This window comes from Bubalus kerabau, chromosome 23 (genome assembly GCF_029407905.1).
Source record: "Bubalus kerabau isolate K-KA32 ecotype Philippines breed swamp buffalo chromosome 23, PCC_UOA_SB_1v2, whole genome shotgun sequence".
Classification (NCBI taxonomy): Eukaryota; Metazoa; Chordata; class Mammalia; order Artiodactyla; family Bovidae; genus Bubalus; species Bubalus kerabau.
Window position 1 is genome coordinate 28,819,460 of NC_073646.1, and position 15,851 is coordinate 28,835,310.

Sequence of the window (15,851 nt, forward strand, 5' to 3'; positions counted from 1 at the left end):
TTTTTCCCTTTAGTCTGTTAATGTGATGAATCACACTGATAGATTTTTGAATGTTGAACTAGCTTTCCATTCTCACAATTCATCCCCTTTGGACATGATGTGTTATCCTTCATGTATTTTGCTGGATTGAATTTACAGTGTTTTGTTGAGGATCTTTGAGTCTGTTTTCAGGAGTGTAGTGGTTTTTTGGTTTGTTTGTTGTGATGTTATTGTCTGGCTTTGATATCACAGTAATTCTGGTCTCATAAAATGATTGAGTTGAGAAATGTTGCACCTTCTACTGTTTTCTGGAAGAGATTGTATAGAATTGGTGCTGATATAATATTGGTATTATATATGGTAGAATTTCCATATATATATAGTGCAGCCATCTAGATGTGGAGAGTTAAGTTGTCAAATTTATAGGCATAGTTGTTTGTAGCATCCTTTTAGTGTCTGTACCTTATAGATACGTGTGTGTGTGCTCAGTCACACAGTTGTGTCCAGCTCTTGCAACACCCTGACCTATAGCCTGCCGGGCCTCTGTCCGTGGAATTTTCTAGGCAAGAATACTGAAGTGGGTTGCCATTTCCTCGTCCAGGGGATCTTCCCAGTGCAGGGATCAAACCTGCATCTCTTGTATCTCCTGAATTGGCAGGCAGATTCTTTATCACTGAGCCATCTGGGAAGCCCCTATAATGATATATACCCTCTTTCATTTCTGATTTTGATGCTCTGTGTGTGTGTGTGTGTGGCCACAGCACACAAATTGTGGGATCTTAATTCCCCAGCAAGGGATCAAACCCAGGCCCTTGGCAGTGAAAGCACGGAGTCCTAACTACTGACCTGCCAGAGAATTCCTTGATATTGATATTTTTAGTCTTCTCTCTCTTTCTTTTTCTCGTTGTCAAGTATAGCTAGAGGTTTATCAATTTTATTGATCATTTCAAAGAACCAGCTGAGCCACAAGAGAATTCCAAGAATACTGGAGTGGGTAGCCTATCCCTTCTCCAGTGGATCTTCCTGACCTAGGAATCAAACCAGAGTCTTCTGCATTGCAGGTGGATTCTTTACCAACTGAGCTACCAGCTTTTTATTCCATTTATTGTTTTTCTGTATCAATTTCATTGATTTCTGATCTAGTCTCATTTTCCCTTCCTCCTTTAATCTTTATTTGTTTATTTATGGCTGCGTTGGGTCTTAGTTACAGCACCGTTCATTGAAGATGCGTGATCTTTGATTGTGGTGCCCAGGCTATTTGTTGTGGACCATGGGCTTCTCTCTAATTGCAGCTCTCAGGCTCTAGAGCACGCATGCTCTGTAGTTGCAGCAGGCATGTTTAGTTGCCCCACAGCATGTGGGATCTTAGTTCCCTAGTTCAGTTCAGTTCAGTTCGGTCGCTCAGTCGTGTCCGACTCTTTGCGACCCCATGAATCGCAGCACGCCAGGCCTCCCTGTCCATCACCAACTCCCGGAGCTTACTCAAACTCATGTCTATCGAGTCGGTGATGCCATCCAGCCATCTCATCCTCTGTCATCCCCTTCTCCTCCTGCCCCCAATCCCTCCCAGCATCAGGGTCTTTTCCAAGGAGTCAACTCTTGGCATGAGGTGGCCAAAGTACTGGAGTTTCAGCTTTAGCATCAGTCCTTCCAATGAACCAGTGATCAAATCAGAGTCCCCTGCATTGGAAGGTGGATTCTTAACCACTGGACCACCCGGGAAATCCCCTTTACCATTTTTTTTAAATTAAAATTTTGTTTTGGTTTTGCTGGGTCTTCATTGCTGCGCATAGGCTTTCTCGAGTTACGACGAGCGGGGGCTACTCTTTGTTGCAGTCCACGGGCTTCTCATTGCATGGCCTCTTCTGTTGTGGAGCATAGGGTCTAGGCACAGGGGCTGCAGCACGTAGGCTCAGTAGTTGTAGCTCAAGGGCTTTAGAGCACGGGCTCAGTAGTTGGGCACACAGGCTAAGTTGCTCCTTGGCATGTGGAATCTTCCTGGACCAGGGATTGAACCCATGTCCGCTGCTCTGGCAGGTGGATTCCCATCCACTGTATCCCCCACTATTGGATAATTTCTATTAATCTTTCAGCTCACTGAATCTTCCCCTTGGCCATCTTCATTCTGCTTTTGACCTCCTCTAGTGGAACAGACTGGTTTCATATAGGAAAAGGAGTACGTCAAGGCTGTATATTGTCACCCTGCTTATTTAACTTCTATGCAGAGTACATCATGAGAAACGCTGGGCTGGAAGAAGCACAAGCTGGAATCAAGATTGCTGGGAGAAATATCAATAACCTCAGATATGCAGATGACACCACCCTTATGGTAGAAAGTGAAGAGGAACTCAAAAGCCTCTTGATGAAAGTGAAAGAGGAGAGTGAAAAAGTTGGTTAAAGCTCAACATTCAGAAAACTAAGATCATGGCATCCGGTCCCACCACTTCATGGGAAATAGATGGGGAAACAGTGGAAACAGTGTCAGACTTTATTTTGGGGGGCTCCAAAATCACTACAGATGGTGACTGCAGCCATGAAATTAAAAGACACTTACTCCTTGAAAGGAAAGTTATGTCTAACCTAGATAGCATATTCAAAAGCAGAGACATCACTTTGCCAACAAAGGTCCGTCTAGTCAAGGCTATGGTTTTTCCTGTGGTCATGTATGGATGTGAGAGTTGGACTGTGAAGAAGGTTGAGTGCCAAAAAATTGATGCTTTTGAACTGTGGTGTTGGAGAAGACTCTTGCGAGTCCCTTGGACTGCAAGGAGATCCAACCAGTCCATTCTGAAGGAGATCAGCCCTGGGATTTCTTTGGAAGGAATGATGCTAAAGCTGAAACTCCAGTACTTTGGCCACTTCATGTGAAGAGTTGACTCATTGGAAAAGACTCTGATGCTGGGAGGGACTGCGGGCAGGAGGAGAAGGGGACGACAGAGGATGAGATGGCTGGATGGCGTCATTGACTCGATGGACGTGGGTCTGGGTGAACTCCGGGAATTGGTGATGGACAGGGAGGCATGGCGTGCTGCGATTCATGGGGTTGCAAAGAGTCGGACACGACTGAGCAACTGAACTGAACTGAACTGAGTGCATTGTTTAGTTAAATAATTTCAATTTAGCTTCTGTTTATAGTTATTCTTTCTCTTCTGAGAACTTCCATCTTTCCAGTCGTTTCTCATTACCTTCACCTGTGGAACACAGATATAACTGTTCTAAATCTTTTTTTCTGATAACTCCAGTATCTAAGCCATTTTAGGATTCACTTTTGTTCCCTTAAGAATTGATCAGTTTGGGGGGTTTGGTTTTGTTTTGGATTTTTTGTTCATTGTATGCTACGTGATTTTGAAAGGTATCTTTAGCTCATTGTATTTTGAACATTTTGCTTTTAGACTCTGGGTTCTGTTCAGATCTTCTGAGAATGCTGATTTTTGTTTTGTTTCAACAGATAATCAAGTTGTAGATTAAACCTACAAATTTTGTCTCCTCTGTTGGTGATGGTTTCAATCTCACTTCCATTTTTAAAACCTTTGCCCTCACACGCCCCACCCAGTAGTCAGTCTGCCACTTGAGTGGTGGTGTAGGCAGTTTTGGTCTCAAAGACTTGGCTGGGCTTCTCTGATTCTGTTCCATGCATGTGCAACTCAAGGGTGAGGCTGGGACTTTTGTAGTTGTTACACAGCATCAGTTCAGTTCAGTTGTTCAGTCGTGTCCGACTCTGCGACCCCATGAATCACAGCATGCCAGGCCTCCCTGTCCATCACCAACTCCCGGAGTTTACTCATCAGGAGCTCCTTTCTCCAACTCACCCCTTGCTGGGATGTTCTTCCCAACCTCTGGGTCCAACACCCACTTACCCCCCCCACCCACCCCCGACTCCGTGTCTAGTTCCTCTGGCTAGAAAGACAGGTTTCTCACAGAGCATTTTAGGTCCCTCGCTGTCTTAGAGTTCCATGTGGCAGATTTCGCCCTCAGGGTAAAGTAATGAGAACAAAGAGGAAAAAAATGACAGGGATTCCCTTTCCATGCTTAAGAGCATGGGGGCCCCTTTTCTCATTTCTTCCAAGCAGAGACAAGTTTTCTGTCAGTTTGAGGTATGTGGACTGTCATCCCTGAGATTCGGTTTCAGAACACTTGCTCACTTTTAAGCAAGGCCAGGAAAGAAAAAAATAAATATGGAAGCAAACTGTGGTTGCCCCCACACTATTCAGCTCACATGGGTCCTTTTTCTTCATCTTCTAGCCAGAAAGAGGGGCTCTGGGGCTGTCCACCACCCCTGGTCAGTTCTGCAACTTGAGCTACTCTTGGTTCAAAGGCAGATGGCAGAAGAGAAGAAAAACCCCAGAAAACTCCACAGTACTGATTGTTCAAGTTTCAACTTCTCCCACCTGTCCCCTTGCTGGTTTTTACTTTTTAGAGTCCTCAGGTAGCTGGTTTTTGTATTCTTTCCAATTTTCAGTTGTAATCAGTGAAGGAGACAGGCTTTGGTGGGCATAATCTTTTTTGCCCGGCACTGAAATTGGCATTCATATTTTTAATGCCTGTCTACAAGTGAGACATTTGAGAAAAGTCTTCAGTATGGGAGACAGACAAACATAGACATCCATCAAAGAACTCAGAGGAAGGACTATTCAGAGAAGGACTGGGACAAAAGGCAGGAATGTTACCCAAATGGAGGCATCTCCATGTGGAAATTTGAAGAACAGGGAGTGATTCAAATATCTGTGTATGTGTTTGCATATAGAGAGAATTTTTAAATTGTTTTTAAAGAATGTTGATATTATTAAAAAGCAAGATGATCACACATTTATTGGTAACAGAAATTTAAATACCTAAGAAAAAAAGCAAATAATTTCTAAAATATCAGTAAAGCAAGTAAATAAAGGTAATCAGGAGTTTAAACTTGGGAGTATATTTTTCTGTTTAAATATAAAGGCAGGTATATCCTTAATTCAGTTCTAGTTGTTTCAAAGAAGATATTTCAGGGACTGATATATAAATTTCAGGGACTGAAGTATAAGTTGGTGTAACTTTTATGCACAACTTTTTGCTCAATAACACAATACTTTTTAGGATGCTTCTGCCACCAGATCAAGTCATTTCTTTCTTTGTAGTCTATCTTATAGAAATAATGCAATATGCAGACAGACATTTTGCACAATATGTTCATTTAATGGTTTTTATAACTTTGAGAGGTAGAAACAACCCACCAACTTTTACCAAAAAAGGATATGTTCAGTTAAGTTAATTGTAATACAAATATACCTATAAAATATAGACTATTTTAAAATATTTAGGATCAAAATTTAAAAGTGTCAATAAAGTAAGCATATATTTATGGATGGAAAAAAGCTTTATATAAATTCTATTTCAAAACAACTGCCTTGAAGAGAGAATGCCAGGTAGCAGAATGTCTTATGTATAACTCAGTCACATTGCTGTAAGGAGAAATTAAATACAACATTCTAAATCAACCATGCTTCAATAAATTTTGTTTTAAATGGTAAACCACTACATAATTATTCTCAACACAGTTATTTCTCACAACAGTCCTGTGAATTGGCTGCCATAATCATCTCCATTCTACAAATGAGGGAATTCAGAGTTCAAGGTTAAATGACTCACCGAAAGTCATCAAACCTGTTGATAGTAAAACCAAGTTTGTCTGACTCTGAAACTCTCACTCTTGGCCCTGCTGTCTCTGGATGCCTGGCAGGAAGCAGGTCCGCAGTGGGTAGACTTTTCCTTTGTGTAAATTACATTTGTAGGATTATTTTAAAGCTGCTGTAAGACAATCTTATTTTTCTTGAAGATGCCCAACTTTTTGCCATATCACTTCATAATGTCATAATGCCCCCAGCCAACTTTGGAAGTCACTTGGATTTTTCTGTGGATTGCAGCTTATACAGATTGGTTGGTTGGTTGTTTTTTTCAGTAAAGTGTACTTCCCAGAGTTGTATAACATAAAAAAATACAGTTTAAAATGCTAAAATAGACTAATACCAATAGGCTTACATCATGCTTATAAGATCTAAAATTAGAAAATTGTAGGCAAAATATACTTCATTAACAAAGCTGGAATTTAAGAGGGAAAAAAAGCAAGAGTCCAGTTGTCTTGGGTATATTTATAAGCGAAAAGTGTATTTTTAAGTGAGGTATGTAAGCAAGCATCTCAGTAAAGTCTTCCTCAGAGTAAGGAAAATACTAGGGGAGCTCTTATATTCTTGTATTCATTTTCTCTCTTTACTAATTTTGTATTCCTGAATGTTTTAGTCATGATCTTAGAGCTTTGGTAGATTTTCCATGATGAAAAAGATTGTTTGCAGTAAAATTTATCATATGCTTTTTATGTATTGAGATTATATGATTTTTTTCTTTCATGCTATTAATGTGATGTATCACATTGACTGATTTGCATAAATTGAATCATCCCTGCATCCTGAATGTAAATTCCACTTGATTCATGGTGAATGGTCCTTTTAATATGCTGCTGACTTTGGTTTGCTAGTATTTTTTTTTTTTTTTTTTTTTTGGTTGCACTGGGTCTTAGTTGCAGCATGCGAGATCTTTTTAGTTGCCGCATGTGGGATCTAGTTCCCTGACCAGGGATCAAACCCAGGCCCTCTGCATTAGGAGCTCAGAGTCTTACCCACTGGACTACCAAACAGGGAAGTCCTGGTTTGCTAGTATTTTATTGACAGTTTTTGCATCTGGTAGTGTCTTTCTTTTTGCTTTGGTATCAGGGCTGGCCTCATAAGATGAGTCTGGCCTCGTCACATATTTTGGAAGATCTCGGGGAAGATTGGTGCAAAGGTCATCATTTTAAAGAGTACACTCAGTGACGTGTAGTACACTTGCAGTGTTGCGCATCCATCACCTCATCTAGTGGCAGAACATTTTGATTACCCACAAAGGAGGTATTGTACTCATTAAGCAGTCACTCCTCACTGCCCCTCTCCCCTAGCCTCTGGCAACCACTAGCCTACTTTCTGTCTCTATGGATCTGTCTGTCCTGAAACTCGCATACGGATGTGGTCTTTTGTGTCTGGCATTTTTCACTTAGCACAATTATTCAAGATTCATCCGTGTTGTGGCATGTATCAGCACTTCATTCCTTTGTATGGATATACCATGTTTTGAGTATTGAGTTGTTTTTACCTTTTGACTATTGTGAATGGTGCTGTTGTGAACAAGTACTTGTACTTGCTTGAATACCTGTTTTCAAATATTTGGGGTATATACCTAGGAGTGGAATTGCTGAATCATATGGTAATTCCATGTTTCACTTTTTGAGGAACAAACAAATTGTTTTCCTCTGTGACTGCACCTTTTTATCCACCAGCAGTATACAGGGGTTCCCAAATCTCCACATCCTCATCAACATGTGTTAGTTTCTTCTTTAAAAAAAAAAAGTTACAGCCATGGAATCTTTTAAAAATATAATTTATTTAAAAATAAATTGAAAATATTTATTGAAAGGTATAATATTTATTTTATTGAGGTATAATTGACATATCATTTTAGGTGTACCATGCATTGACTTGACATTTGCATATATTGCAAAATGATCACCATAATAAGTCCAGTTAACAACCATCACCATACACAGGTATACAACATTTTTTTCTTGTGATGAGAACTTTGAAGAGCCATTTACCTAGCTACTTTCAAATAGACAATACAGTATTCTTAACTGTAGCCAGCACACTGTACATTACACCCTCAGGGTTTATTCATTTTGTAACTGGAAATTTGTACCTTTTGACTCCCTTCACCAATTTTGTTCCCTCCCTCCCAACCACCAATCTATTCTCTATATCCATGAACTCAGTTTTTTTGTTCATTTGTTATTTGTTGTTTTAGATCTCACATATAAGTGAGATCATACAATCTCTATCTTTTTCTGACTTATTTCATTTAGCATAAGGCCCTTAAGTTCTATCCATGGTGTTACACATAGCAAACTTCCCTTCTTTTTTATGGTTGAATAACCTATTATATGCCACGTTTTCTTTACCCATTCACCCACTGATGGACGGTTTAGTTTGTTTCCATGTCTTGGCTGTTGTAAATAACGCTACAGTGAAGATAAGGGTACTGTCTTTTTCAGTTAGTGTTTTTGTTTTCTTCAGATAAATACCCAGTCGTAGAACGGCCGGATCATGCGGTGGTTCTATTTTTAGTTGCTTAAGAAAGCTATATACTGTTTTCCATAGTGGCTACACCAAAAAGCATTCCCACCAGCAAGTGTTCTCTCTTCTCCATATCTTTACCAACCCTCATTTCTTGTCTTTTTGATAGTAGCCATTCTAACAGGTGTGAGGTGATATCTCACTGTGGTTTTGATTTGCATTTCCCTATGACTAGTGATGTTGAACACCTTCAAATACCTATTGGCCAACTGTGTCTTCTTTGGAAAAATGTCTATTTAGTTCCTCAGCCCATTTAAACAATCAGATTGTTTGATTTTTTGCTATTGCACTGTATGAGTTCTTTATGCATTTTGGGTATTAAGTCCTCATCAGATATATAATTTGGAAATATCTTCTCCCACTCAGTAGGTTGCCTTTTATTATTATTATTTTTTGATGCTTCTTTTTGCCCTGAAGCAGCTGCTTAGTTTGATGTAGTCCCACTTGTTTATTTTTGCTTTTGTTGCCTTTACTTTTGGTGTTAAATCCAAAAAATTGCCAGGACTAATGTCAGGGAACTTACTACATATGTTTTCTTCTAGAGTTTATGGCTTCAGTTCTTACATTCACGTCTTTAATGCATTTTGAGTTAATTTTTATGTGTGGTGTATATAGTGGTCTAGTTTCATTCTTTTGATGGGTTGTCCAGTTTTCCCAACATCATTTACTGAAGAGACTATTCTTTCCCCATTGTATATTCTTGGCTCTTTTATCATAAATTAGTTGGCCATACATGTGTGGGTTTATTTCTGGGCCCTCTGTTCTGTTCCATTGATCTGTGTGTCTCTTTTTATGCAACTGCCATACTGATTGGGGAAGGCGATGGCACCCCACTCCAGTACTTTTGCCTAGAAAATCCCATGGACGGAGGAGCCTGGTAGGCTGCAGTCCATGGGGTCGTGAAGAGTTGGACATGACTGAGTGACTTCACTTTCACTTTTCACTTTCCTGTATTGGAGAAGGAAATGGCAACCCACTCCAGTGTTCTTGCCTAGAGAATCCCAGGGACGGGGGAACCTGGAGGGCTACCATCTATGGGGTCGCACAGAGTTGGACACGACTGAAGTGACTTAGCAGCAGCAGCAGCCGTACTGATTTGATTGCTGTAGCTTTTTGTATAGTTTAAAATCAAAGACTGTGATGCCTCCAGCTTTGTTCTTCTTTCTCAAGATTACTTTGGCTATTCAGAGTCTTTTTTGATTCCACAAAGACTTTAGGATTGTTTGTTCTAATTCTACTTTATCTCATCCCAGTTTATAAAATTTTGTCTGACTTGTGATTTGGGGTTTTTTTGGGGGGTGAACTGGTCAAAAGCAGTGATTTTCAAACTTTTTGATAGGAGAACCCCTTTATACTTTTAATAATTATTGAATACCCCTAAAAGGCCTTATGTGGGTTATATCTGTATTTGGTATTTTGGTATTGACTGTATTAGAAATTACAAACTGAGAAATTATTTAAATATGCATCCATTCATTGAAATATAATAAACCCATTATATGTTAACAAAATATTATGAATAATAACTCCCCCCTACCCCACACATGCACATACTCAATAATGGAAAGACTTGCATAGTTTCTCTTATCGCAAGTCTCTTTAATGTCTGCTGTAAGGTAGACTGTTGATTCTCACATAAGGTCCTGAGATCTGCATGTAGCCTTTGGAAAACTCCCCTATACACTTGTGAGAGAATGGTAATGAAGGAGGCAAATAATGTCTTAGATTTCTCCTCAGTGACTGAGGATACCCAGGTTGGAGAGCAATTGGTTTTAAGAGTTGTTGTTTCTGGCAAAACTAGGAGTGTTTAAAAACCTTTCAGCAATTTTTTATCATAGCTTAGGGAATGGTATTGGTTGTTTTGAACCCAAATACAAAATATTCAAGGAACTTACTATTTGGGTCAAAGATGAACCTTTTTTTAAGAATCAAAGATTAAAGAGGAGTTATCAATTGCATAATCTCTTCTTTTATGTTATCACACTGAAGCAAAATGAACAGCTGTATAACTAGTACTTTCAGAAAACATTTCTTTTTGCTCAGTCAGTTAATATCGCATCCCACCTTGTTCCATAAGGTACTTGGGGCAACTCTGCAGATAAGTGGTATAATAGAATTTTGAATACAGATGGGACAAGAAGAAGATGGTTAGAAACTAAGACAAAGCCAAGTATAAAGTAGCACATACACTTTTGTATAACTTTTAGGAGTGGGAGAAAACTATAGTGTTTTCAAATGTTCCAACTTGGGAAGAAGATTCACTAGGGGTTTTTAATGACTCACACCATCCTTTGCAATTGTGCAGCATAGTGTCTTTAATGAAAATCTGTTCTTACCTTTCCAAGGAAAATAATCTTACATATTGCCAGTCTACTTTGCTAGTTACTTGACTTGCTAACAGTTATTACATCAGCTTTATCAAAATGTATTAAGCTATGCTAAGTCACTTCAGTCATGTCCGACTCTGTGCGACCCCATAGACGGCAGCCCACCAGGCCCCGCTGTCCCTGGGATTCTCCAGGCAAGAACACTGGAGTGGGTTGCCATTTCCTTCTCCAGTATTAAGCTATACTCAGCATTATTAATTGTATTTGTATGTGTGCTCAGTCATGTCCAGCTCTTTGCAACCCCGTGGACTGTAGCCCACCAGGCTCCTCTGCCCGAGGGATTCTCCAGGAAAGAATCTGGAGTGAGTTGTCATTTCTTTCTCCAGGGATCTTTAGTTATAGCATGTGAGATCTAGTTCCCTGATCAGGTATGGAACCTGGGCCCCCTGCATTGGGAGCATGGAGACTTAGTCACTGGATCACCAGGGAAGTCCCGGTAATTGCATTTTATAATGTTATGTAGGATAAAGGAAAGAGCACAGCACTGCAATCCAGGAGACCAGAGATCTAACTAAGGTTCCGAGGCTGGATTCCTACAAGCCTAGGCAGTCACTTTTTCTTGCTCGCGGGCAGAGAGGAGAACAGGTTTCTGGAAAGGGGCTAACAATTTAATTTGGGAGATGGAAGCACTCTATAGAGTGTTGAGGTGGTTTTTGTTTTTTTTAATGAAAGGTAAAAAAAAACCTTTCTCGCTTCACACTACTAGAATTACTTCACACTCCAGAATTGCTATACCATGATTACAATTTGTATACCAGGGTTACTCAGGTATTTGTATTGGTCAAAATTGTACAGTTAAGATTTGTGCATGTATATATATTTTACCTTAAAAAAATTAAAAATAATCAAGTGGTTAGTGGGTAAAGGTGGCAATAAAACAAGAAAGGCACAATTTTCAAAGCTACACGATAGGGACGTGAGGTTACTACCCAGCTCCGTTCACTTTGTGTATGTACATTTGAAGCTTTCCGTGTTGAAATGTTTTTGTTTAAGCAGCTTTCTGCTCTGCCATATTAGAATGTCAAAAGATAGCATTTAGAATTGATAAATCAAGAAATAGCAATGTAAATAAATACTTTAGAAATGTGGAAATAAAAGGGGAAAATAATTAAAAGGTATCAAAGTGGTTGCCTATGGGGATCAGAGCTGAGTGTAGAGAGGGCTGGAGTAGGAAATACCTCGATTTTGTTTTATAAGAATTTCAGTGTTATTTGAGTTTTAAACCTTATGCATGTATTCCTTGGATGAAATAGTATATTCATTCTGTGAATTACTGCATTGCTTTCGAGGAACATATCCACAGGATCATATGTGGACAGTTAGTATTAATTCTAAGCACAGACCAATGCTTAGAATAAAAATTGTTTACTTATGATAATTTTGGCAGTATGCGCAGTTGTTTCCATTGCCAGAGTTGATGATTTACATTTGAATTCCTGCTTCAGATGCAGAGGGCTCCAGAGTTTGATTGCATAGTTTGTCCCTGCCCTCCTGTAGTTTGTTCTTGACACCATAGTCAAGAGTGATCATTATAAAGCCTCTATTACTCTCCTGTTCAAAAGCCACCGAGTGGCTTCCCATGGCAGTTAGACTAGAATTCAAAGTCTTCATCATGGCCCACAGACAAGGCTGTAAGTTACTTAAGTGATGGGATGGTGCCTTATCTTCTTGTCACTCTCCCTCCTCAGAGTCAGCTGGATGGCCTTTCACACACTCTGAGCTCTTGCCTGCCTCCAGGCCCTCATACTTGCCATTGCTCCTGAGACTGGCTGCTTCTCCTCATTCAGGAATTAATTCCTGAAAAAGGCCTCCCCTGACCATCTAGTTATATAGTAGCTCCTTCCACCCCTTCTCCATGTAGAGCAGTGGCACTGAGAGTGGTCCTCAGACCAGAAGCATGAGCATCACATGGGAACACTTTGTTTTGTTTGGAAATGCATCACAGACCTGCTGAAATAAAATCTGCATTTTAACAAAATCCTCTGGTATGCAGTGTAAATTTTTCCAAAGTTGTGATCTAAAATAAACCCCCCTTCTCAGTTTTCCTGTTAATAGCTCATTTCTGAAGATAACCTGGTCATTTGCCTGTCCATTACTTCTCCCTAAATGAAATAACTGTACAACAACAATCTTCATGGTGTTCATTTATTTGTAAAATTGGGGTCATACTATCTCCCACCCTCGTCATTATGAAGAGATTCACTATTTCTTGGACTACTGAAGTCATGCAACTAATAAAGAATCATTCATTTATCCTTATCTTCAGGTAGTTTGCCTTCAGAACTGAAGTTTAGGTTTTATTGAGCACTTTGCTACAGATTGAAAACACTTTCTTTTTGGTATTTTATAAAGCACTTCCATTCAGAGTGCTGACTTTAAAAAATGCACAACGTGAGAGTTGCAAGTTAAGTTTTACTTGGGGCAAAGTGAGGACTGTAGCCCGGCAGACAGCATTTCAGATCAGCGGGGGAGCATGACCTTGGCTGAGGGCAGTACATGCAGTCAAGCACGTGTTTTCTTGCAGGTATCTTCTAGTCAGGAGCAGCAGTTGTCACTACGAAGGATTTTAGTGCTTTTCTAGATATGAGGAGGTAGAAAAATTGGGCTCATGAAATCAGCTCCTGAACACATCTGTCTGAAAACCTGTCCTGTGGGGTACTGAAAATCAACAGCTGCAGCAGCACATGATTTAATCCTTGTAGAGGTAGATGGCAGGTGCCCATTTGGAGTTGACAAGGGTTAAAGTTGTCATTAAAGGTTTTTATCCAAAGGAAGTGTTAGTCTACTATTTGTATCAAATTTTATTAAATCAGAATTTAATAAATTTTTAATAAGAAAAGATTCTGAAAATGGAAAGTCAAATGCAAAATTTTCAGTTAAACTAAAATAAAAACTGATGGGGCAAATAATGCATCAACTTTTTACTTGTGAGGTAAGATTCTAGGAAAAACTTTAGTTTTGGATAGTCTACATTTAAAGATAATGTTCCCAGGATATGTCTCCTCATGCATGTCCTGGGTCAGGAAAAGCTTCATTCTACGTACTTTGAGTGAAGAAATAGGACAGCTTACATCAGTGACTTTCAACTGGGGGTGATTTTGCCCCCAGGGACATTTGGCAATGGCTGAAGACATTTTTGGTAGGCGCAGCTGGTGGAGAGGTGGGTGTAGAGGCCAGGGACCTCCAAATACCGTGTAATGCCCCCCACTTAACAGCTCTCCACCACAAAGAATTATTTAGCCCAGAATGTCAGTGGTGCTGCTTCAAAGAGACCCTGGCTTAAAATTCAAAGAGCCCTTCCTCTGCAAATACCAATGCTATCAGAAAAACAACACTTTGTTCAACCTTTTGGAAAAGAGACTATATAGAAACTGGCAATTTAGAGATTCAGATCGGTATGTGGGCAGGAAATGCTCAGATAGTTCTCCTTTTTTAAAAAGAAGAAAACTCAAATATAGGGTTACTGGTTTTCTTTATTTTACAGATGGGGTCGAGGATTTGGTCTTTTGGGTTCCATTTTTGGAAAGGATGGTGTATTAAACCAGCCAAACAGTATCTTTGGACTTATATTTTATATACTACAGTTATTACTTGGTAAGTATTTATACAGCAATACATAAATAAGTTTGTTTTGTTATATTTCATTTAGTACTTTGTCTCTTTGTCCTGATGTGTCTTTATAGTAAGTAAAAAAGCAGATGTTGATGGTAGAACCACTAGTTTGTAACACATTTTTGTGTTGTGAAAACTTGGTTCACTAAGATTTTGATGACACTCAGCCTGAACTTGGTATCTGTTGGTATTTAATCAGGGATAGGAGCATCCCAGGATGCTCAGAAAAACGAGTCCCATTCAGGGAAATTATTACTCCAAACAGTTTGCCTTGGAAACCTTGTTTCCTTGTTATTTTGTATGCTCTGTAGCTATTTTAAAATATTATGCATTGAGAAAACATTAATGCTAAATGATATTCAGTCATAATTCCATCACCTTTGTATAGCCACTATTGCCATTGTTCCTTACTTTTTTTACTTAATTTTATGTGAACTCTCTTACACTGTCTATCCTCTTAAGTGCTTTGCTGTTGTGGATATCAGGCTTCAGATTTTTTAATGTTCTAAATAATACTACAGTGATTAACTTTGTTTAAAGTCCTTTTCTCATACTTCCTTTTCTCTTTGAATTATTTCTGCAAAACAAATATCTAAATGTAGGATGAATGAGTCAACAAACATAGATTTTTGTGGGGTATGGATTTTAATAGGTAGAAACAAACTGATTTTCCCTCAGTTGTCAGGTTTTCCCAAAGCTTCAACCATCCTCATTTTTTTTTCTATAAAATTTCTAATTCAGTAGTTATATATTAATAGCCATATTAATTTTATTTTTAATTTTATAGTATTTTAATTTCCTTTTATTGCCAATTGAGTTATTGGGATCCTGATAACAGAACATTTCTTATTTGTTACAAACATTTTACTCATTCTTTATTCTTGTTTTAGAAATATTGATTTTGTGAATTTTGATTATACAGAAGGTTTTATAGTTTCAGAGCAATTGTTAATATTTTATCCTGTTATCTGGCAGGTCTTCTTTCTAGCAACAATAGATTTATTCCAAGGCAAACTGTGTACCTAAATTTTTCTCAATAGCCTTATCAAGTTTGCCCCCTTCCATATCTGTATATCCTGCAGAAGTAAAAAAACACACACAAGGATATTCATAGCAGTTCAGTTTAAAATAGCAAAAAATTAGAAGTAGCTTGTAAGGATTGAATAAATTAGGTTACAAGCATGCTAAAAAATACTATGTAGCCATTAAAGGGAAAAGTAGGTCTACAAACCCTGGAAGATCAAAACCTAGTTTAGCAATTAAAAAAAAAAAGCAAATTGTGGTATAATAAATAGAGGATAAGTATATGTTTATATATGTGCAGGGTTGAGACTTCCACCTTTTATTTCATTTAATTGTTTTGTTTGGATTTCTAAAGAAGAATATAAAGTATAAGTTCACAATAAAATAACCTAAGAAAAGCTTCTGACTATGTTAATTTTGGGAGATGGGGTTGAACATCTCCCAAATTTTGTAATATTTAATTTGTTAATTTCATTTAAAATCATGTGTATCATATGTATTTTTTCTAGTCACATTTTAGGCATTCACATGCATTTTTAGTGTTTGTGTCTTTACCACCAGAGGCACATTTGAACTCCCCAAACGTGGTTTTCCAGAGCACATCAGGTTCACTCCCTTCTAAGTTGTTCAAGATAGAGCCTTTTTTCTTTTGGCAGCA

At 38.7% G+C, this 15,851-nt stretch overlaps 1 protein-coding gene across 2 annotated transcripts in view; it reads left to right on the forward strand.

The window, feature by feature from the left end:
• Window positions 1-15,851, forward strand: part of VKORC1L1 (vitamin K epoxide reductase complex subunit 1 like 1) — a 59,999-nt gene that overhangs the window by 38,180 nt on the left and 5,968 nt on the right. For both annotated transcript variants that reach the window (XR_008707663.1, XM_055562470.1), the window contains exon 2: window positions 14,043-14,152. Coding sequence is in view for 1 of the 2 variants with exons in the window: in XM_055562470.1 (XP_055418445.1) it covers window positions 14,043-14,152 (110 nt within the window). In the remaining variant the exon portion in view is untranslated. The remainder of the gene's footprint in view (window positions 1-14,042; window positions 14,153-15,851) is intronic.